The sequence below is a fragment of the Perca fluviatilis genome, chromosome 10 (genome assembly GCF_010015445.1).
Source record: "Perca fluviatilis chromosome 10, GENO_Pfluv_1.0, whole genome shotgun sequence".
Classification (NCBI taxonomy): domain Eukaryota; kingdom Metazoa; phylum Chordata; class Actinopteri; order Perciformes; family Percidae; genus Perca; species Perca fluviatilis.
This window is the reverse complement of record NC_053121.1, coordinates 33,886,426-33,910,724: the sequence shown is the minus strand read 5'-3', so window position 1 is coordinate 33,910,724 and position 24,299 is coordinate 33,886,426. Positions and strand designations below refer to the sequence as shown.

The 24,299-nt window shown below is 39.8% G+C and overlaps 2 protein-coding genes across 9 annotated transcripts in view; one reads left to right on the top strand and one right to left on the bottom strand.

Moving 5' to 3' along the window:
• htr4 (5-hydroxytryptamine receptor 4) overlaps positions 1-24,299 on the top strand; it is a 215,740-nt gene that overhangs the window by 113,649 nt on the left and 77,792 nt on the right. For all 3 annotated transcript variants that reach the window (XM_039813871.1, XM_039813873.1, XM_039813874.1), the window contains exon 4: positions 9,656-9,856. In XM_039813871.1, the coding sequence (XP_039669805.1) occupies positions 9,656-9,856 (201 nt within the window). The remainder of the gene's footprint in view (positions 1-9,655; positions 9,857-24,299) is intronic.
• Positions 1,595-4,542, bottom strand: LOC120567077. Of its 6 annotated transcripts, none has more exons than XM_039813875.1 (6): positions 4,396-4,542; positions 3,391-3,476; positions 2,974-3,111; positions 2,647-2,814; positions 2,322-2,417; positions 1,595-2,000 (listed from the first exon to the last, which is right to left on the bottom strand). In XM_039813875.1, the coding sequence occupies exons 3-6, from the start codon at positions 3,076-3,078 to the stop codon at positions 1,755-1,757; spliced, it is 615 nt and encodes a 204-aa protein (XP_039669809.1). In that variant the 5' UTR covers positions 3,079-3,111; positions 3,391-3,476; positions 4,396-4,542; the 3' UTR covers positions 1,595-1,754. The 6 variants fall into 6 exon arrangements, with proteins under 6 accessions (XP_039669809.1, XP_039669810.1, XP_039669813.1 ...); XM_039813876.1 differs by having other exon boundaries at positions 2,974-3,108; XM_039813879.1 differs by having other exon boundaries at positions 3,391-3,437.

Sequence of the window (24,299 nt, the reverse complement as noted above, 5' to 3'; positions counted from 1 at the left end):
AAATTTGAGAGATTTTTAAGAAGAAAAACTCAAAATTCTCTGATCCTATCCTTCCAAATGTGTTCCTGGTCACTTAGCAGAACACGCGAACTTAATGGGACTTTGTCTTATTCACCGTATCCTCCAGAGTTAGAGAAGTCCATAAATACCCTTCTCATCTCAGTGTGTGTTGTAACTCTGTCTGGCACCCACTGCTAGCCTAGCTTAGCACATGTTGTACAAATCACAACATGTAAATAGGAAAATGTTGGCGTTATTTTGTCACTTATTAGGAGCATAGATGGAGCCAGATACCTCCAGGATCTGTGCTAAGCTAGGCATGGGTGCGTCAGACAGAGATACGACACGCACAGAGATGAGAAGCGTATGTATGGACTTATCTAACTCTGGGGATACTGTGAATAAATCCCAATAAGTACCGTATTTTCTCGGACTATAAGTCGCACTTTTTTTTCCTACTTTGGCTGGTCCTGTGACTTGTGCGACTTGTATATCAAAATATATATAATTTAACATGTTTTTAAATGTTAATTCATACTGAACACATTACCATCTACAGCCGCAAGAGGGCGCTCTATGCTTGTGACAACTAGAATGCTGCTCCTAAAGACAACTGAGAAAGAGAAAAGAGATAAACTGCAGGTAGTAAAATATGCAGCCGAAAACGGTAATCGAGCAGCAGAAAGAAAGTTTGAAACAAGGGAGAAACTTGCGAGGGACTGGCGAAAAGGTGACTCTTATGCAATGAAGAAAACAAAGAAAGCTAATCGGCTAATCGCGGGCTGAAAGCAAGATGGCCAGAGCTGGAGGAACGAGTCACACATGGGTGCTTGAACAACGTGCTGCTGGGAGAGGCTTGTCAACGGTGCAGTTAGCTCGCTACGTCGCCGACGCCCTGGTAGTTGTTCTGTGTGCTATTGTATAGTTTAATAACTGTTAATGTGTTACGTTAACATACCGGACACCTAACGTATTCAGCCTGTTGTTCTGGGTGCTATTGTGTAGTTTTGGATTTTGTGAAATACATTTCTAAATAAATGCGACTTATAGTCCGGTACGATTTATATATGTTTTTTCTCTTCATGACGCATTTTTGACTGATGCGACTTATATCTCAGACGAGCTTATAGTCCGGAAAATACAGTAGGCATGTTTCTTTAAGGGCCCTAGGAAATAAATATTTATCACACATTTCTGATATTGACCAGACAACTAATCAGATAGTCAGGAAAATAATCGGAGTAACCAAAACAATAATACCAAAATGAAATTATCGTTCGTTACAGCTATAAAAGAAAAACACTGCTTTTGGCTTCCTTGCTAATTCCTGAGTAAGGCGACAGGGCAGCAATTTGGATGAAATTTCAAATATTCTATAGAGTTTAAGAACATTTTCACTTAAAACTCTAAAATGTAAATGTTTTACAAACCATATCAAATGCACAGTGAAATGTGAGTCATCTTGCGCAGCCCACAATGGTTAAGAAAAACATTAAAACATACAAAACATTAGCGTTACTTTTGCATTATATTAATAAGAACAAAGGCATATTGAGTAGTTTGGGCCTATTGGCTGAACACCTGCAGTAGTGCAGTAACTTTTTGAGGCATTATTTAGACAAAAGGAGATAACTTTGAACTAGCCTTTTATAATGCTTTACCCTGCAGCCTTTTTTTCAGATGAGTTTCTACATCATTAATTCATTCTTGAGGGTCTGCAACCTCGGGGATAGTTTACCACTTTCTAGACCAAGTTAAATCTTTAGAGTGAATTCAAAAGTGTTGGTCAGTGCTTTGGGATAGCTGAGGTGTAGTGCATAGATCACTCCACAGATTACCAGGAAGGCATCGCCAAGTCTGGGAAGGCTGACCACGGCATCACTTTCAATGACGACAGTGATTCTCACAGGGTGGTAGTGAACTGGACTTGCGTCATGGTCACCGATGAAAGTAATGAGGCCCACTGCAACACCATCAAGCTCTGGCTCATCAGACTCATCCTGAATGAATGAAAAAAGAGATACTAATCACAAACTAACACATGGAACAGAACAGATGACATAATTTGTCTTTCCTTAACCAAGTCCCATTGAAATCCAATACCACTTTTACAAAAGAGACCTGGGTCTCATTGTAAGAGTTGAAAAACATAAGATCCATGTTCTGCACACATGAATCAGCCAAAATACCAGAGAATCTAAGTGCTGACTGAAACCAAGGACATTTACAAGAAAATGTTTTACTGAACATTGAATAAAATGTTAGTATTTACGGGTTAGATAATACACAGCAGAATCTGTTAGTGACTTAAGGAGACTCACTGTGCAGGTTCTTAAACATCCAGAGACGTCCTCACGCAGATACACAGGAAGGACGTGGAGAACAGTAGTGCGCTTGGTGTGTATGTCATGGATTTCCTATTCAGATAAAAACAGAATTGCATATACTGAAGAGTTTACATAAAGCTGATTTTAAACAGTCCAAACAGAACATATGTCCACAAATAACCTGTTAACATCTTTAATGCAATCAGACAAATGGCAAACAAAGTGGACTAATTGCGAAAGTCAAAAAGCTCATTTCAATCATTGAACCTGTTCAATGTTCTACTGGTTCAACCTATGAAATGTGTAAAAATCTATTTACCTGTTCATCATGGATTTTTAAAATTTCAGCCAGAGCATCTGCTGTCTTCCCAGTTTTTGATGCCTTCCGTCTGAATAAGGTCATCAGTCGAGGAAGATAGCGGTCAAGCTCAGCATAGCACGTGTTGGGCAGGTTCTGATTTGTAATCCGCTGGAACTCTGCATACAACTACATAGAAATAACAGCCAGAGGAGAATACAGCAACAACACTTATTAAAAAAACAGTTCAATTTGAAGAATCTTGCACACATTCATAAAGCAAAAATATCAGCCAAATGAGTAAGAATCACAATTTTCACTTTAAAAGAGAGAGCTGATCCATATTACCTCAGACTCTATTTTAAGAGCAGGCCAGAGGTCCATGAGGTCGTTCACTGGTGGGCAGGACATCACTATGGTCTGTCGGCGTAGGGGAAATGTGGTCTCCATCATCTTTCTAATGAGGGTCAGTTTCTTCTCAGTCTTCTTCAACAATTTTTGCAAGCAAATACAAAGTTAAGTAAAATATGATTAGTAGTATTCGTGAACAGAACACATTCATTATTTGTTGACTTAAATACAGCAAAACACTTTATTTTGATCAAACAGGCAAGTAGAAAAAACAATGATGTGTGTATGTGGGAGTGCGTATGATTTGGGGTTACCACACTAAAACCTTGTCTGAGAAAAAAACAACAATTCAAGTTATTGGTATTTAGAGGGCGGGGGAGGGGGTGATAGAAGAATTCACATTCATTGGATTACCTGGTATCGTTATCACATCTCCAGTTATCTTCCTTAACTTCTTGAAACTGGAACAGCAAGATGCAAAGGCATAAACTGATCTGAAACTGAACAATTAAAAGATTCAAAGAGTGTCAAATTATAAATACTTCCATTTATAAATGTTCCCTGTTAATGATCTTTTCATTTAATCCCCATAAGTGTCAAGTTACTAAAGCCATCAAGCAAAATTAACATTACTGTAAAGAAAAGCAGCCACACTTGAACCTTAGTGCATGGTTAATCAACAATAATACCATTTCTACAAACCAAAGCTTTACTGTTAAGGGTTTTTACTTTATTCATCTTTGTCATGAAAAGCAGCTTGCCTCCAGCAGGGTCGTTTGTTTTAAAACCGAGGCAACAGTAGGCAGGCACGGGCAGTTGACTCGTTCTGTTAACAGCAATCTCCGTGTCTCAGACAGTCTGCTCACACAGAATTTAAAACTAGCGTCCCTAGAAGCTACACAGAGAGCGCGGACTTGCAGTGTAGGAACTCAGTTTGAGGAGTTTATGCTCTTTTGTGCACTATTGAAAGTTTCCAGCAACAAAAAACTAACTATCGCATACGAGGTGTCTGTTAGTGCTTCTACTAACATACCAGGTGTCTGTTAGTGCTTCTACTAACAACTAATTTTCTAACACCACCTTTAAGCGGGGAATGAGCGTGTGATTACTAGATTCATCCGTCGTCAAATTCTTCAGGGAGTCGGTTAGTGGTAGCTAGGTCGCTAGTTGTGCTGCTGGAGTGCGTAACGTCAAAGTCCTTCTAAATAGTCTCTGGTAACGTTATTGGTCGCGCGCTAAGTGGCTAGCTAGCTCTTTAGCAGCTAACCTATATCTGACAAGTTGCCAATCCCTACAAGACTCCCGTGATAAGCCAGTGAAGGGCGGGGGCTTGGAGAAGGTCTACGCTCTCTGAGACAAACACACACAAAAATGTATAAAAGAAGTAAAAGCGAATGAATATTAACATTCAAAACTTACAGTAAGTCCAGTGAGCCTGATTGCTGCTGCGTAGGTAGTTTCTGCAACCCTACTGTCTGCTGCTTCCCGCCTTGCTGCGTTGTTCAAACTTTTCTTCTTCTGTGTTTTTCCAAAGAGCGGTAAGGAATCAGTGTAGTGTGCAAATTAGCGCCACCTTCTGCTTCGCAGGTTGAATCAGAGATTAACTCTCCATACAAAATTATCCCTGCAGCTGCTTAAATAAAAATAAAAAGAATATATAGGCTACATTAAACTGATGAAGCAAAAAATAAATCAAATAAAAACATTTTGTCCTCCACTAATGTCTAATGCATTTCAGACCATTTGCTATTGCAATTTATTTATTATGATCGATTTTACTTATTTGGTAAAGCACTTTGAGATTTTATTGTATTTTAACATGTGCTATATAAATTCAGTTTATTTTTAAATCATCCCTATTTTAAACAATAGAAATAACAGGACTTTATCATTCTTAGTATGTTATTACTCAATTCTATTACATTGTACTTAAGTTATGTTTTTAAGTTATGCTTACTTATACACAAAATAGTTCCATTTAATCAAAAAATATTAGTTAACAATACTCAAAAAGGAAGAACATGTTACACCAACTTGACAAAATTAAGTTAGTAGAACTTGTTCTAAAACTTTGAGTATACACTACTTAATCTATTTAATTACTTTGAACGTTCGGGTTTACAGTGTAGGGTTAGGGTTGGGTTAGGGTTAGGGTTGCCCAAATTTACTGTGGAAGTTAACACAGTGAGGGTCCACACCTTCCTGGGAACCATGATCTCTGCCGACCGCTCCTGGACGGCAAACATCACGGCTGTCATCAAGAAGGCACAGCAGCGCCTGCGCTTCCTGAGTGTAATCAGGAAGAACAGCGTCGGCAAGGAACTGCTAGTGACCTTCTACCGCTCCACCGTCGAGAGCATCCCGAGGGACTGCATCACGGTGTGGTTCTCCTGCTGCACTGGGGCACAACGGAAGAAGCTCCAGAGAGTTGTCAACACCGCACAGAGGATCATCGGCTGCCCCCTGCCCTCCCTGAAGGACATCCATTCATCTGAGCTAAGGCAATCATCAAAGACTGCTACCATCCTGCCTACCCCCCCACACACACACATACACACACACACGTACACACATATTCACACTTCACATTCGGACCATGTGCAATAACTCTAGTACTCTTAGTGTGTATATTCAATTGTTTTACTATTTCTTGCATTTTTTGATTTTCGTTCATTTTTGTGCAATGACAATAAATCTTCTGATTCTGATTCTGAGCATAGAGAAATGATTGTTGTCTATATTGCTGTCCGTGCGTTGTTCTTCTGATTTAGAGTCCACGCTCCAGTTTGATAGACAGTAAAAGAAAGCATAGCTGTGGGAACGAGTGAATGCAGACTAGGTACTGCGGATGAAAATTAGCCTGCATGGCTGAATCTGGCACATTTACATGTTGGACCCTGTGCTCTTGCTGATTAATGTGTGTTGTTCCTTTTGAATAAAGAAATCTAAATTGCATATAATTTTTAACAGCCCTTATTTGGGTCGTGGTTACTCACTGCCTTCATTGTTTTGTCTCATTGTCACCGGTAATACATAATACTCATTCACACTGCAGCTGCGACTTTGTTTCTCCGTTCACTCTCTCCCACACGGAGTACAAAAGATGTACTTCACCTGGTTGAAAAAGAAAAAGGAGCGGCTCATTCACATACAGAGCTCATGTGGACATCCAGTGGCTCCCCTATAACAAAGGGATATAGCATATGCACAATATTACATATTTTCCAAATGTGATGAATTAGCATATGAAAAATACAAAAAATATATATATAAAAAGGACACAAATGATCAATTAAGTGTTACATGATAAAAATCTGTGATTTCATAGTTCCAGGGACCATCGCTAATTACCGTCCAACCCATAGTTAGCAATTAAGCAGCACCTTGTCCCACAGAACAATGTATTCGATGAGAGTAAAATACGTCTTGGGGTCCATTTTATTGTAATGTTTGTCTTTTCTATCTCAGCAATACTTTTTAGTAAGAGCCCAGCGCCTGCCTGTGACAGCCGTATTGCTTAGATAAAGAAAACCACCTTTTATCACACAGAAAGGGATCAAGACTGGGCAGGCTGTTAGTTATAGCAATCAAGGTGGACTCAGTGCTCAAGGCTCTTTTATGATCCTAATGTTCAACCTACTTGCAGAATAAATCTACCCTAATCTCTCTCTGTCTCTGTGGTTTCACCTCATTTCAAGTTTGGGTGTGTTTGAGAAGAATTGGGCGTTTGATGCCTTTTCTCAACTTTCTCACTTCCACAACTCCGCATCACTCCTCTTTCTGCTCCCAGTCCATTAGAATGGGAAGATGGATGTTTTCTTTTCCCCATCTATGTTGTTGTTGTTGTTGTCCTGTTCTCCTGGAATCTATTCTTTTGTGTGTAATGGAACCAATATTTGATTTTCCTTTTTTCTCTTGGTATTGAAAGACAAACCTACAACCTGAACGTTTCCCTTTCTTTTATGCCTCTTTTAGCCTTTGATTGCTAATATTGTAAAGTTCGCTTTTCAAATACACTGCTTTAAATGAGATTTTCCAACATGACTGCAGATATCTGCTCCCATTCAAACACAGCATTAGTGAGGTCCAACATTGACGTTGGGTGATGAGGTCTGGCTCACAATCGGCGTCTCAGTGCATTAGGAGTTGGATGGGGTTGAGTTCAGGGATCTCTGCAGGCAAGTCAGGTTCCATTTCTTCATGGTGCTGTCTTTGTGCATGAGGCATTATCATGTTGAAACAGGAAAGGGCTAAACAAAAAACTTTTGCCACAAAGGTGGAAGAACATTATTGTCTTCAGGGGAATTAATTCCGTGCACAAAAGTGACAAAGAAAGTGGTGCGTGTTGCCTTCTAGTCATCGAGAACACCATTGTCTAAAATGGCAGTGTATGCTGCAGCATTAAGGTTTCCCATTATTGGAACTAAGGGACAAAGCCCAGACCATGAAAAACAGCTTCAAGGTACAAATAATATAGCATATGAAAACACTCACTTAGCCTGGCATCGAGACAAATTCCCAAATGTGTCTAAGTCTGGAACCTCTCAGTTAATTTTCGATTTCCAAGTGGCACAGACCAAAATGCCTCTGGACACAATGGAAAAGACCTTGAATAGAATCAGAGCAATGACATAACGTAGCTCTGAGTGACACATGCATGTTGGGGAGGTGCTTGGTCCGTTTTCAAGCAGGAAAAATATTTTCTCAAATTACGGCTAAACAGTACACTGTAATGTGTTTCTTAAAACATTTGAGGCTAGAAATAGGCAACACAGTAACAGAATTGTGATTCATATTTGATCAGCACCACCTATTTTATCAGTTTGATCTGAGTTTCCCCAGCCTGGTGGGTTGCACTAGACACAGTATGCCAGTTATGTTCGCTAACTACAGGCATTGTATTAAACCCATATCAGATAAACGGTTGTGATTGGTCCGGTCATGGCCTGGTTGTCTGGAAATCTGTCTGAACGATAGGGGGGCCAGACGTATCTGCCAGAGCAAATTAAACATGACCTCGGTAGATTTGTCTGGTTCCTAGGCTACCAACCATTAGCTTTTTGGAGCCTTCAACCACATTTCACTGTCTTCTTTAGTCAATGGAGCTGACTCAGGTGTCATCATGCGACCCGAGGGTGGAACTTTGGTCACGAATAAACAAATCTGTAATTAACTAGGAATTACTTTTTTTGTAATACAATGGTGATCCCTATCGGCTGTATATTCTACTACAATTGTTCTCAAACTCAAACACAATCTCCTTCTAGTGGAACGCAGATGGAATCACTGGTATATTTAAAAAAAAAATGAATAAAGTTAATTTAAAAACATAATACTTTAGAAATACAACATTCCCAATAATAATAATTAAACTATGATCAATTAAAAGTAATTTTAAAAAAGTGTTTGTTTAAGGGTAATGTTTTTTTTGTTTAGATATCAGCTACATAGTTATGTTCATGAACGGAGAGCGCATACATTTTTAATAAGTTACGAGCTGTGATGGCAAGATAGTAAGCAGAGGTCAAATGAATGGTTCAAAAACACTGCAATTGTGGCTCCAAAGAGGAACTATTAGGAAGAGAAGTGTAGATGGGGAGGAGTATATTTCGAGCAGCCCTGTTGCTAGTCGCTTCTTAAGCTGTCTCCAAAGCACCTGCTAGCATCAAAGATGCAGAACAGTAAGGAGATATGACCCGAGTTACCTCAAACCCTGGATTCAGTGGTAGCGTGACGGAGGAAGTACAGCGTGGCTGTGGCTCTCGAAAATAAATGTTGTTTTCAGGAATAAACCTGCCTCTTGCGTGAATGGTCCGTAGCTAAATAGGGTAGGCCTATGATACGCTATTTTAACATGGGCCATAATGGTGGTTGGAGAGCCTAATATTTGTAATATTTCTTAAGTGGTACATGGTGTAAAAAGTTTGAGAACCACTGTTCTGAGTTTACAAAGTTGCTTATTAGTGAGTAAGTTGTTACTGACTTTAGCTACGAAATGTTGTCTGTATTAATCATGAAATGCACACTTGGCAAAATGCAAATTGCATGTGAAAAACTGTAATCCAATCCTTGCCCATTATTTATTTAACAAATGGGAATCAATTAATATTTATTTCTGGATTTCCTAAATGACAAAAACGCACCAATATAAACCAACCATGTGTTTGTTTTTATGTTTTAATTGAAACATGTCCATTTGGCTTTCGTTAACATTACTTCAAGGTTCATCTAAAATCAATTGCTGCTTGTTGTGTTTTGTTTCCGTGATTAGGAGGACCTCTCGGGAGCTCTTATGTTGTTTTTCTATAATTGCTTGTCACGGAGCTCTCTATCATCAGGCCACCCAAAAAATAAACACTTTTGTTGCTGCTCAACAATATAATTGTGTTTTTTCAAACAACTGCCAATCCCTCTCCATTTCAGTTACATGTGTGACTCAACAGCAACAGCAATGCCAATTCAAAATTGAAATTTAGAACCTTTTGTGTATTCAAATCACAAATCTTGTTTCCAATTAATCTGTCAAAAAAAAGCCACGAGACATGTTTCATCTACTCCACTCGCCTTCCATTTAATGATCTTAAAATGCATTTTAAATAATCATCATTTGTTATTGACTTGTTGGTCACAAGAAGGTATATTGATCTAAACACTCCTCTCATTCTTTCCCCTCCATCAGGAAAATTAAGACCAACTACTTCATCGTGTCTCTGGCGTTTGCCGACCTGCTGGTGTCGGTGCTGGTAATGCCGTTTGGGGCCATCGAACTGGTGCACCAGCACTGGATCTACGGCGAGACCTTCTGCCTGGTCCGGACGTCGCTGGATGTCCTGCTGACCACCGCGTCCATCCTGCACCTGTGCTGCATCGCCCTGGACAGGTGAGTCTTTCTGGTCTGGTTTGCATCGTTTGTGGGTTTGGGTTTAATTTGGCATGAAATAACACTAAACCTGCACAGATCTATTCCACATTATTAATAGGTAAAATACAAACAACAGACAGCATATTCCCCCTCCAAGACGGAGCTTTTCCAAGCTGGCCTGTGGAGTGTGTAGATCTTAAAATGTTGGCTTGGTGTTTCAGACACAGAGAAGAAGACAATGTGTAGAGTAAAAGTTCCAGGAAATTAGACAGTTGTGAGGCCTAGACATATACAAACTCTTGTTATGGGTATGGGAGGTGATCTACAGTAGTGACTGAATCAAATATATTGTTTATTTGTATAGATGAGTTATTCCAGATCAGAATCTAAAGTTCAATTCACAAAAAAATATAGATTTTCTTACTTTCCCCTGGCCTTGTCTTGTAAATAATGTAGTTTTGGTTTTACTTGGAGAGGATTTCAGAAGGTAGACATAGAAACTTAACAAAACCTATCAAAAGTAAAAGAAATGTCCTTAACTGAGCAAGCAAACTCCTAAAAAAAGATTTATTAGTAGAAAACTTACTGTACAAAGTAGCACCCTCATCTTTCTCACCACCACATAAAGTTGATCCAGGGCTGAAACATTAAATCAGTGAATCTCTTGCCTCTTACATTGATGGCTTTGATACTAACTCGAGGGAGAAGCCTTCCAGACTGATAGCACGGACTGTGTGGGATAAATTCTTTCAATTGCCTCTCAGCCAGAATGATGGAACTCATTTCAACACAGAGGGAAAAAAACAACAAAAAACACAAGCATTTACAGCACCTGACAAATTTCAGCACAGCAGCGGACATAAAGTTAACAGACGATTCAAACTGCAAGAGAGCACTATAAAAGTTTAGTCAGCCTTCCCTGCTGTTTGGGTATCAGTGTAAATCATGCCTATTGATTGCTTCACTTTTGGTACCTTAGGAAGTGAACCAATCAACCAGCTGGCAAAAGGGTGCGTGCAGCAGTCAGGCTTACTGGCCAGCAAGCTAGAGAGCTGTTTTCAGACACTCGCACTTTTTAGCAAGTATGTTTGGTTTGAAAAGTCTGTAGCCATCTGGCAGGCTACGCTACAACTTTGTCACTAGAAAGCAGGTGACCTTCACAGTAGTCTATATCCTTGACGTTCCACTTCTGGGATTGCTCCGGTGCCGCAGGAAATTCCGCCGGAGGCATGTATTTTCGCCGATGTCCATTTCCTTCCGCTTTCTTTGTGTTGGTTGACTTATGAGGACTATGGTTAACTGCTCCTCAGATCTCTGCAGGGTAAATCCAGACAGCTAGCTAGACTGTCAACGTTTTCTCTCGCACAACTATTTTACAGCGGCTCTGTGAGGAGTTTAGTCAGAGCCGGATTAACCATTAGGGCAACTGGTCACTTGCCCAGGGACACAGGACATCTAAGGGGCCCTGGGCTCTGTCAAATATTATTTTAGATCACATTATAACCACAGTCCTCAAAGTGTCTGTAGCTTCCTGCATAGCGAGCGAGAAGAGAACGAGCTGTCACAACGGTTGTAAAGTTAGTTTTATATTGGAAGGTCAAGCTAAATAATAGATTTTTCGAATGTGTCGAATATCCAACGTCCAATATAAAACCAACTTTACCACGGTCTGTCACAGCGAGTCTGCTGCGGTGTGGTGGCTCTGCATCCCGGCAAAGACTGGAGCGATTGAGCTGCACCCCGAGCCTATGAAAGTGAGGTCAGTTTCCCCAGGGGAAGTTTAAACACACATTTAATTTAAAATGTAATTTGTAATGAATGTAACATATGGTAAAGGCGAATCAGCATCAACAACACCGCGTCTATTACGTTAGCCAAAAGTCAAATCGCTCCCTCGCTGATTTGTTGAGCTCTCAGCCCTTTGATTAGTTTTGATATTAGTAAAAACAAGAACAGCATAATACAAAATATTACAAACTGGCATGTTTGAATTCATAACGTTTACAGAGGGTCGCCGTTTCGGTGGCGTTACGTTACAACACAGTACACAGTGCTTGCTGAGACCGATCATTTGTATTCAAATTCTGAGTAGTGCACAGTAGGAAGAGAAGTGAAGAAGGAGAAGGCAGTAAACTGGAGAGAGTCAGAGGTCAGAGCAGGAGAAGGCCACAGAAGGAGATGCAGAAATAAGTGAAGGAGAAGAGGGAAAGGAAGAATTGACTGTGAGGGATGAAGAGGAGGATGCAGATTCAGAGAGAGGTACAGAGGCAGAGAGTGATCAGGAGGATGAAGATGACAGGGAGAGGCCAGTTGTACGGCCCATTTGTTTAAATAAATTAATAAGAATATATAGTAGTGCATCAACATAAAATGTTGATATAGTTGATTGTGAAAGAATAAACCTGATCCTGACTTTGAACTACATGCAACAGTGTAGCCAATGGTTGACTTTTACTCCATACACACTAACTGCCTGCTTGTGGTGATAATTTCACATTTTGCGTTTTAGAAATAACCTCTGGTTTTAAGTTAAAGCTTCCCTAGCTGTCTGCTTTATGTCACTGTTACAGTCAAAAGATAATTGATTGGCTACATATTGAAACATAGAATAATTACTCTGTGGCCACCAAGTTATGTGATAGATTCATTGTATAAAGTTAGGTTAAACATTTGTGCATCTGTTTTTTTATTGTACATACATCTCCACTGAGCTGTGCAGAAGCCTGATTTGTTAGTATAGAAGTATGGGCTATATGCTCTTGATGATAGCGACTTTGCGATTGTTGCTTTGGGGCGGGGGGGGGGGCCTTGAGGCACATGGAATTGTTAATCCGGCCCTGAGTTGACGATTGCGATTGGTTAAATGAAAGGCCAATGAACCAGAGCCTTATTATGCAGGCAGCTGGATTAAACTGTGTCAGCCCTATGTTCCCACAGCCCAATGGTCCCACACAGCCATATGTTCACACATTTCTAAGAAGTTTTTTTTCACTGAAAATTAGGCCCTATGTTAGGGTTAGGGTTAGGGTTGTGGGAACTGTGGGGACATGGGGCCTAATTTAAAAAAAAATAATCTTAGAAATGTGAGAACATAGGGCTGTGGGAACATAGGCACGCTCCCGATTAAACCACCTCAACCAGACAATGCTCAAAGTGAAACAGGTGTGAGGAAAAGTAACAGTCTTATCATATTTCTCAAGCTGATTTGTGTTCAGTGACTTTTCAAACATGCTGCCATAGTGTAAGCCCTAAAAAACGTGAGTGAGTGATGCTGAAACTTTTTGAAGTTTCTGAAAGTCAGAGTTAATAAAATCCAGTACCACTTACACGTTTGGACACACTTTATCATTCAAGTGAATGGGAAAGTGTGTCCAAACCTTTGACTGGTACTGTATGGCCATTGGGGATTTCTACACTCAATAAAATCTTTGGATCGTTTAAGGTAAAACAAATGATGGGTAACATTGGGGGATACTGTCACAGCAAGAGAATTTTCCAAATTACACAAGCCAAAGATGCAAAGCTCAGCAACAGTACATGAGGAAATGGTTTCTTTATTCAATTATCTGGCTTGAGGATCTTTGTACTCTATACATCCAGCTGCCTCCGCATCCTGGAACAGCACAACTTCCGTTATGAATTCAATGAGAGGCAATCCCCCTTCATTACCCCCCAAGTTCCCCTTGTCCCCTGATGAATCATATTACATCCACCGTAGACTGTTCTTTCGTAGATCTTCCTCCTCCATTAACTATTATTGATATTAATTATTAATTGCCTGACTCTTTTGCTGATTTTGAGGTTTCTCTCAAGGACAATATTGCCGATGCCAATAACTCTCCCCTCTTCCCCTGCTTGCTGGGTGTAAGAAAATTAAGAACATGTGTGTGCTTTGACAACTTATTTTGAAATAAAAAGGTTCCTGCTATGATATCCAACATGTCTTTGTCATCGATCCAGTCTTATTTGTTCAGTTTTAGCACACTTTAACTCTGTACTTTGCCAACTGTAGCTGTTGTGCCTTGTTGTGTTTCATTTTAGTCATTTGCTGTCTCATTATCGTAGCATATTATTTTTGTTGGTTTTTAGCAATTATAAACGTCTCAATGTTGTTTAAAAGGCCTTTTTCACATTCAACATTTGGTTTTCTAACAATTAAAATGAAATAGACAAATGTGCACACAATTGACACATCTACAAAATACATAATTAAGCTTAACAGTGCTTCTGTCCTCATGAATAATTATTTGCTTTAATAAAAGAGATTCAATTAAAATAACAATGATAGCTTCACAGTTATACTAAGCTTTTCGTAGATGTGAGATAATATGTGCTAAGTTCTCATTGAAATGGTGGTCTGGTAATGTGATAATGAATGAAACAGTGCTCTTAAGCTATAACAAAATTGGCATGAATGTAAGAACAGGTGGAGCTAAGTAGACCAGTAGCTTGTAAGCCGTTATAAAGCTGTAGGTGCTCAGACCATTTGAGAATCTCATGTCTGTGGTTGTATTAAAAGCGACAGACAGACAGAAAGCATGAAATCTGTCCTCATGTAGAACTGTAGCATGAGACCAAGAATTAATGAAACTGTCATTCAGTGAGATGCAGCAAGATGCAACAGAGAGTCTGGAGTCCCATATGAAAGAAAAGCCCAGATTAACAGTTTCTTGTTTCTCTCAGTGTGTGTGTGTGTGTGTGTTTTATGTACTTTATTTTAAATACCCAACAGACACATACAAACATCAGCATTCTGCAGAACAACAGAAACATTAGCACTACAGATTAAAACAAGGCGTGGCAGATTTAACACTGTATCAGAATCAGAAAGGGCTTTATTGCCAAGTACGTTTTTTACACGTACAAGGAATTTGTCTTGGTGTTGTTGGTTCATGTCACACATTCTCTAAATATAAGATAAGAAGGATAAGAAGAATATAAACAATATAAGTATAAATTTGTTGGTAATCCTTTTTTCAATACCATAACTTGGAACCATAACTTCTTTTGTTTAGGATTTCATCTGCCAGGGTGAGATAAATGCTATCAAAGTGACACACAAACGAGAGAATAATGGATACAGAGTAAAGAGAAAGATAGAACTTGTTTTTGTGCTCAACCTTATTTAACCAGGGAGCATTTGCTGAACTCTGTCCAGTCCAACAAGTCCTCCGAACCAATGCGATGAATTAGGTCCTTTATTTCCTACCCTCTAATATAACCCACAGGAGTGTTTCATAAATTAGCACCCCTAGCGGTGGCAGTAAATACAACCTTATATCTTAACCAAAGAATGCAACGGTCACGGTTTTAAACTTGTTGTTAACCATGTGAAAAGGTTGCAGTTTGGTTGGTTTTAGGCATAGAAGCTACTTTGTTAAGTTTAGAAAAAGATTGGGGTTTGGGTTAAAATCAGACGTTACTTCACGTACATTGTGCACGTGACGTGTAAGAGACGTAGCTCCATCTGTTCCGTTTATTTCGTTAATGTTAAAATAAAACTCGCCGTTTACTTTTATTTTCAAACAGGACACAAACTCCAGTTTCCTGGGTGGAAAGTCCTGTGTTTATTTGACCCATCCACCAACCACATCCTGTCTCCTTGCGTGGAAATTTGGCGCTCTTATCCTTCATCACCTTACTTCCTGCTTTGCTCATCATAACTAACACAGCCACTAGAGGGCGCCGCAATTATAAATGTAAGAATAAGTTGTAATTGCTGTTTCAAAAATCGACCGCCGTTAGCCTACAGTAGCAGTTAAAGGTGGCCGTGATGAGCATATTATCACTTCTGTCAACTCAAAGCGTCTCTTATCTGGAATTCGGCAGCAGGACACGAGAACACAGTTAGAAGGGACAGGGGACGTGTCCAACCCGGTCCACGATGGGGAATTTTGCCCTTGCATGATTTCAACTCTGCAACTCTAGTGAAATCCAAGAGACTTCTAATTGACTTTCATACCGCACTGAAAGTAATGGAATGGAAATGAAGCAAATGGTGCGTGTAGGAACGAATACATACAAACATCTAGAACTGTGCTGCATGCATTTGAAATAGCCAGCAAAAAGTATCCATTAAAGTATCCATTATTTGTCGGGAAAGGAGCTAAAACCTGAGCCTGTTAAAGTGATGGTTCGGAGTAATTTACCCTAGGGTCCTTTGCACCATGACCTCAAGCCAAACACCCCCCCAGAAGCTTTTTTCACCTGGGTCTAACATTGGGCGAGTTAGCGTAGAGTAGCGTTAGCCGCTGAATAGCTTAGCGCGGGGCTAATGGACCCACGTTTGTATCTCTTAAATGACTAATAATGCCCGAAATGATACCAAAGGTCTACACTAGTATATATAGGTTATGTACTCATAAAACGATGGATTGGAAAGTTTGTAAGTACACCAGAAGTTTATGTAAATAACACTTGCCTGCTGGCTTCTGCTCTCTGCTGATGTTGTTGCTGCTGTGAGTCTAACTGCAGGTAGCAGCAGCAGCAGCAACAGAGAGAAGAAGAGCAGGCAAGTGTTCATAAACTTCTGGTGTACTTACAAACTTTCCAATCCATCGTTTTATGATGTGCATAGCATATAACCTATTTTAAAAAAAATATATAAATAATAAAAAACTATAAGCGTGGTCCATAGCCGCCGTAAGCTGTCAGCGACTAAACTCTCTCGCCAACTTCATTGAAAGTGTTGGCTTCTGCGGTGTTGCAGAACAAAGAACCCTAGGTGAACTATATCTAACGCTCTGAACAACAGGCTGACAGTAGCTGAGTCCATAGGGACTTGGCTAGGGTTATTATTATTATAATTATTAATATCATCATTATTATTAGTGAAAGAGGCCTGAGATGCAGTTCTGCCCCAGAGGCCCAAGTCTGGGCAAAACATACTTAGAGCCACTGAGTTGCTCCTTAGGAACAACAGGGGTTAAATGCCTTGGGAGAGAGCACCTCGACCATTCAGGGAGGGAAACAGGCCTTACTTTTGGAGCACGTGACAAACATCTAAAAGGTGAAAACCATTTTGTGTCAGAAGCTGTCTTTTACCTCTTTAAAGAAAATCCATAAACGAGTACAAGTTGTTGCAATAGTACTTGGCAGTATACTTTATTTTAATCAAGACAGATTCTTTATTTACTGGCAGTGCATGCAATAAACACGGCAGAGTTAGACTCCCATTCCAAAAAAAAATAAAAAAAGTCTCAAGCGGGAACATTACAACAGTAGCTGCAGAGGGCAGCAGAAGCAGGCGACTCAGAGTTACACTGCAACAGCCCTCTGCTGTGAGCTCTTTGAGCAGCTTTACTGTACCAAATTATTAACAACTGTCTTGATCATGGGCAACATAAGCAGCTGATGTACAGAAGGGTGAAGAGGAGAAAATAATCGTATATTGGCTGCTGGAAATTGAATTGCATCCTGAGAAAGATTGAAAAGTTCAACGCAAGAGAGAAAAGGAATAGAGAAAGTGACAGACATTTCCTTTCCACAAAAAGAAGTGTATGTTTGAACCTGCTCAAGTGTGTAGCCTTCCCTCAGTACTCATGAAACCTTTATGAAGGTGTTCCTCAAGGATCCTTCCAGGGCTCTACTAATGTAGGCATTTCCCTGGAACCACCAACATGAAAAGATTCTTTGAGGAACTTTCTTTTGGGCTTCATATGGTTCCTCAAAGTGTTATAAATTCCAGTGTCTGCTGTTACTGACTCTGAGGTTCAAGAAGCTTAATGGACAACAAATAGTTTGGCAGGAAGTGCAAAATAAACTTTCTCTTCCCTCAACCTTAGAGATGCCTTCAACGCTTGATCTAATGGGAAAGGCAGGGCAGAGCTATTGAACAAAGACTCCTCTCCCTGCTTTAATTACTACCCTCAAGATACCTTTGAGCATGGCAACGAATCCTTGCATACATCTTCAACGTCCGACTGATCAGCTGCCTGTGCGGATGTCTGAAAAAGTTTTAATCTAAGCAGGATGTAGCTGTAAAACAGTCCAGTCAGCCATTCTTAGCCAAAGTAATAGCTGAGATGGAAGCTGAATAGGACATTTAAGAGTCATGCCCAGCTTTAAATTGTCAGGCACCTATTGTCTTATGTTCTGCAGTCTCTGTTGATGCTTTTAAAAAGCAGCTGAAGACGCACTTCTTTAAATTTGCTTTTGACTCATGTTAGGAACTTTGGGTTTTAGGTTTTAATCTTTTAAATGATTTTCATTGGTCTTTCAATTGATTTTTCCTTGCTTATTTTCTGTTGGATCATACTGTATTTTTTTTTTTACAAATGCTTATCATGTGAAGTACTTTGTGACTTTGTCTGTAAAAGGTGCGATATCAAATAAACTTATTATATACATATATGGTGCAGGTAGAACTTTCAAAGTAGAATTTAAAGCCTCGGCTTCCATCATTTCTGGCATTGTATGTTTTACGCTCTGAAGAGAAACTATAACACGCATGAACACAAACAGAAAGCAGCATATGCAGAAGGACATAACATGCATTCAAATATTTGCAAGAACTGGATCTGAACAAAGCTCTGTTTTTCTTTATATCAGACTTCTGTGTCTCTGACTGGGTGGCTTTTGAAGATATGTATGTTATTTAAGTCGTTGAAGCATGAAGCAGGAAGCTGCACTCTTTCTGACATTATGAATCGAGCAAAAGATTATGATCTGCCCCTCTGGGGGATGTGGTTGTGATGGAAAACCTCCTCGGGAAAAAACGGAGATCCAGGGACGGGTTAAGAGCTTGTGCGTTTGTTGAACAACATCTGAAATCTCCCTTCCCTCTGACATTGGAATTGGGGGTGCTGACTACCGACTATTTTTGTAACTTTACCAAACAGATGAGTTTAAGGAAGGGATTGGGCGGATGCGCAGAGGTGGGAAAGCAGGCAACCTTCTCTCTCAAGCTCTCTTTTTCGTTCTTCACTCCACCACCATCAGTTTTCTCATAGACAATCGAGTGGAACACCATGAATGACTTTTCGTAGAGACCGTTACACGGTGTGCACCGTTATATCCAGGGTGCAATTTGCCAGGGGGGATGCATGGGATTTCCCCCTTTCTGGTACGTAAACAGTCTACAGTGCCATAGAGTACAGTACAATAATGCTAATTGTATTTAGCCGCTACAGAGCTCCGGGACGCCGGCTACCAGCGGCAGTTGTTTAACCCCCAATAGGTGACTGTGAGCCGGGTACAGGCACCGCCAGATGACGGTCCTTTCATGGGCCATTGTAGCGGAGTTTAGCCAGAAAAAGTGAGTGTCATTTGGCACTGACAGTTAAGTTTAGGCACCAACACGACTAGTTAAGTTAAGGAAAAAGATTGTGGTTTGGATTAAAACATTCCCGAGGAACGACCAAACGTTTCCTGGGTGAAAGTATTTTTCTTTTCGCCGCAAAGTGAACTCCGCTATTCCCACAAACAATCAATACCACCACTAACAGGATAAATCGGATTTGGTGGGGATTGTGCTGGACTGATTTATGGTACAACATACTGCTCCTACAACACAGACCCAAAGTTTTCAGAGCATCTGGTGACAACTGAGTGAAAGGCTGATGAAAAAAATCACTTCCAACATGTTTATGCTTTTGAGAGGAGAAAGAGAAGGCTGCTGATTGTAGCTTCCAGCATCCTAAATCAAACTGATTGTATAAGAAAAGAGCAAAACAAGACAATAACAGACTAGGAAAGTTTTCTGGTGGTATTATTATTATTATTACTATTATTATGAGGAATTTCTAAAAGGAAGCATCTGTTGTCTGCATCACTGGAAGAGAAAGAGCATAAACAAAGAAGGGAACAATGAGAAATATTTGAATATATAATATAGAAGAATTTAGAGGGGAAAAATGACAAACATTTTAAGCACATTTCCATTTTATTTATGTTCTTACCGCTGTCAAATACTGTCACTGCATTCAAAAGCATTCAATATATTTCTTGACCCAAAAATGAATGCTCTGTCGAGCTGTTGACAGAGCGTTACAGAAAAACAAAATGGCGTAAACACAGATGGAAAAAAAAAGTCTGCCTGCTGGTATTGGGACACGTGGTGTGCCGAGCTTGTGATGGTGGCACCGTCTTTTCCCTTCAGAGAAGCAAAATGAGGATTTTTAATGTTTTGACTTCGTCAGTTCAAATTCAGCCACATGTCTTGTAATGTGACTGCCAAAAAAACATGTTCCATTTATTAGTTGTTCACTTAAACAGTATTCAGCCATCATTCATTCATTTCCACCTGTGCTTTTCCTACTGTGACATGTCAAAATGTCTGCTCTGCGAACGCCCTATTACCTTTTCCTCATCTGAGTTTGTCTTCTACGCAACAGACCTTGAAGCAAGTCAGAGGTCACTGTGGTTGCTAAAACTCAAAATAAAAAACACAAAAACACTAAATTGTAACAAAACAACAAGCTGTAAACAGAAGAAAAGAGTCCGCTTGAAATATCACTTGATGTTCTTGGTGTGCAGTGAGCAGAAAATAAACTGTTGCCTCCGGTGTTTTTCGACTTTAAGAGTTTGGCTGACAGACGACAACACACAAGCTTGTGTATGCGACAGAGAACGAGAAAGAAAAGAGAGGGCTACCAAGAGAAAAGAAGGGGAAATGGAGAATAAAACAGAAAAGACGGAGAATAATCAAGTGAAAGAACATAGAAAATAAGTGAACAGCTGCAGGAAAAAGCTTCTCATTCACCCACTGTCAGCTGTAGATGCTGAAAAGGGCTGAATGGAAATTAATTAAGACTAATAATACCAGAACCGCCACAAGTAGGATGTTCCAACAAAAAGGCAGTCAGTGAAGAGGCTAAAATACACAGAGACATTTAGATTGAGAAAACAACACGGGGAAACTGAGAGCTCTTAGTCTACAGCATATCGACTTTTCATTTACAGGATAGCTCCTGTGCCCCCGCCGGATGTCCCTCACCTTCCACTTTCTTTGTGTTGGCATTCTAAACTCCCGTTGATACCAGAAACATTCTCCCAGCTAGAACCGACAATTAAATTATTTACGTGCACATTCTACCAAAACAAGTACCTTCCCGAGGCTATTTCGCAAAGGCACCATACCTGTGTCCGGCGCACTATTGTGATTGGTTTAAAGAAATGCCAATAAACCATAGCACGTTTTTCTCCCATCCGGGAATGCTGTGTGGACTCGCCGGACCCTCCTCCGCAGCGCTGTGGGGATTGGTCTGGCAATGCGAGAGCTAGACAAAGTGACTTTAAGAGAGAGGAAAATAGGAAGATAGAGAAATAAAGAGACAGTTCTAGAAAGAGTTTAAAGATCCTGTATTTTAAAAAGTTAGATTTCCATGTCTTTATCATTATATAGCAGGTCGAGATGCTATATAAATACTGTGAAAGTATCAAAACGCTCGATACGAGAAATGCACACAGTCCATTTTCAGAAACTGTGTCAGGACTTCTGTACAGTTGTGATGGCACATCTAAACTATATAGAGGTAGAAAGTGCTGCTACAACGCCGTTATAGTCATTCCCCAGCTGCAATGATGGTGCAGAGACTCAGAGTGCAAATGCGGAAGACCCGGAACGGCTGACCAATCAGAGCACACTGGGCTTTTTTCCGTAGGCACTCTTAAAGACACAGGTATATTCAGTAAGAGAAGGATAGTGCGCTTTTTAAACAAATGTTTTTTAAGCATGTAAACATGTTCTAGTAGAAACCCAAAATATGAATATACATATACATACATATGAAAATGTGCATAATATGGGACCTCTAAATATAGTTTTTCTATAGTTTTTATTTTTTTTAAACAAATGGCATCCAAAGATCTGACTTTAAGATTGTCACGATTTCAGCAGGTGGACCCAAATGCAAGACTCTTCAAAGGTAGAAGTGCAGAAAAACACACTTTATTTTGACTGAAGAACTACAAATGAACAGGACTCTCACAGGACAAACAGATAGAGAGACAAACCGACAAGAGACAAAGGCACACAGTGGTGTAGAAATACTCAGACCAATAAACAGAAAGACAGGGGATTGGACAAGACAGTAACGAGCAACAGATGAGAGCAGAAACGGAGGGAAACTAACGAGACAATAGGGAACAGGTGAGAACAGAACTGGAGGGAAACTAACAAGAGAGGAAGTGCAGACCATATAAGGTGATGGGCAGAGACAAAGACAGATGACAGACGGGTAACCACAGAACACATGGAACAAGCACAAATAACAAAATATATTCACCGTGTTTCTAAATTCATGGCTTGATTGCCACACGTCAGTTGGTTTTGACAATTTGATTGCCGTTACAAAGTTTGAAACATTGCACACGTGCTAATGCAGCCAGGGCAAAATTGCATGGTTGAAATCACCTCACATTAAAATAGATGTACAGTAGCAGTAGATATCGATAATCATATGGTGCATTCATTTTTGGAATGCAGGATGAATACTGCTCTGACATTACTGATCGACATGTTTTAATAAAGTTAGAGACGAGTGCTGCAAAGAGGACAAAGAAAGGATAGAGAAAGAGGAGATAAGCGTCAACAGCGAATAAAATTACATTATTATAACACAGCGGTTATGTGAAGGACTTAATGATGCGGTCATAAGCTCAAGGCGGAAAATGCATCGCAGAAAGCTGCCGTATAGGGCCAGAAAGAGAAATGGAGCGTGGGTGGGCTGGGTGACTGTAAAGACAACAGGATGAAGACAGTGAAGCAGTCATTCAATATGGCTTCTTGCTTTAATACGGTGCCTGCATTCATTCTCTCATATCATTTGTCACCAAAAATGTCCAAACATGCCAACATTGATTACATTTTTCGAAAAGAAAGGGAGCAGATGCTGATGACTGACAGGATGGGGCTTACTGTTTAGACAGTGTTAGAACGTGTTTCCCCCAGTTTCCTGAAAAAAAAAAAGTAAAGCTGTAGTTGTTAATTCTTAACACTGAGAGCCAGAGTGATGCTTGTCTTCTGTCCTAACATGTAGCCTAATTAGCGGCATTTGATTGCACTTTCCACCTGGCTCCACCAGAACCAGGTGGATCAAATCAGTCTGATCAGCTGGCTAAAGACCAAAGACAAAAAAGAACTAGGTGATACAAGCCACTCGGTGTTGTGTTTAATATTCCAAGCTATTTATTGAAATTTAATTTATTGAAAAAAAATCTGGTACAGGATATAAAATCCTCTATTCCAGACTCAAGCAACACAAAACTAATATATATATATATATATTCACATTTTTAACATGTTTTCATTAAACATGTTATGTTACATTATGATTGAAATTTTCTAACAATTCATAAATAAGTTACATAAATTACTGACAAGCTTTATAATTATACATTACATTTCTTGACAGGCAAAATGCATCCAACCTATTCTTAAAATAATTAATTGAAGGAGAACACACAACTTCTTCTGGAAGCTCGTTCCATGATTTTCCTGCACGGAGTGTGAAAAAATTCTTTCTCTTTTCAGACAGGCATGTTCTAGGGTAAAGTTTTAAAGAATTCCCTTGTGTCTCATACCTATTGCTCCAAAACTGAAAGATAGGCTCAACTGTTACATCATACAGTATATTCTCTGTACATACAAGCTTATACTCCTGAATCATAGGACCCCTGTATCACCAGAGAAAAAGTAAGTGATTAAACTAACTTCTTCTAACTCAACTATTTATACACTGCATCTTTAATTCAAGCATGCAGCCCAACGGGCTTCACAGAACAAAGGTAAAACACAGATGAGAAATGAAAACAGAAATAAAAAAAAAATGAAATAAAATAAATTACTAAAAGTTTATATATATATATTAGTTTAAATAAAACCAACAGAATTAAATGAACACCAGGTTTTAAAAACATGATTCAAACATTATAAAATAGTGCTGTAACATTACTCCAAACAAAGGGATAACAATATTATATTCTGGATTTTTTCCCAGCCTTCTTAAAATTTGAGCTGTCCCCCTGATAAAAGGCTCGTTGGAGAGGTCTGCGCAGAATCGATCACCGGCGAACGGCGCCCGATGCGTGCCGGTTGGATTTGTGTCCGACTTGATCCCGACTTGCTCTGACGTCATGCACACGTGGGCAACGGTAACCTCGCGGGATCAAGGCGGCGGCAGTTTTTAGAGCCAGGCGCCGCAGTTGCTCTCCACCGACTACAAGACCCAGGCGGACCCAGGCGGACCCAGGGCATGCTGGGAAACGCCAGCCTCTCAGCTGATCTAACATCTGATTGGTTCAGAATCGACTCAACATGATGACGTTTTATATAAACTTTTTATTGATTTTGAATTGGAGGGATTTTAACTGCGATTTGTCTGATTTAAATGCTTATCCTGTACAGAACACATGTTGTGAGGCTGATAGTGACGTTTAGAAGTCAGAGAGACTAAATCTGTTCAGATTACAGATCATCTACAGTGTGTTGTTAATTAAAATCAGCAGCAGATCGCATGTA

Coding starts and splice junctions, on each gene's coding strand:
- LOC120567077 (XM_039813875.1), bottom strand. CDS start 3,078: ATGATGGAGACCACATTTCCCCTACGCCGACAGACCATAGTGATGTCC. Junction 2,815..2,973: donor CTCTTAAAATAGAGTCTGAG/GTAATATGGATC, acceptor ATTTCTATGTAG/TTGTATGCAGAGTTCCAGCG. Junction 2,418..2,646: donor TAAAAATCCATGATGAACAG/GTAAATAGATTT, acceptor TTATCTGAATAG/GAAATCCATGACATACACAC.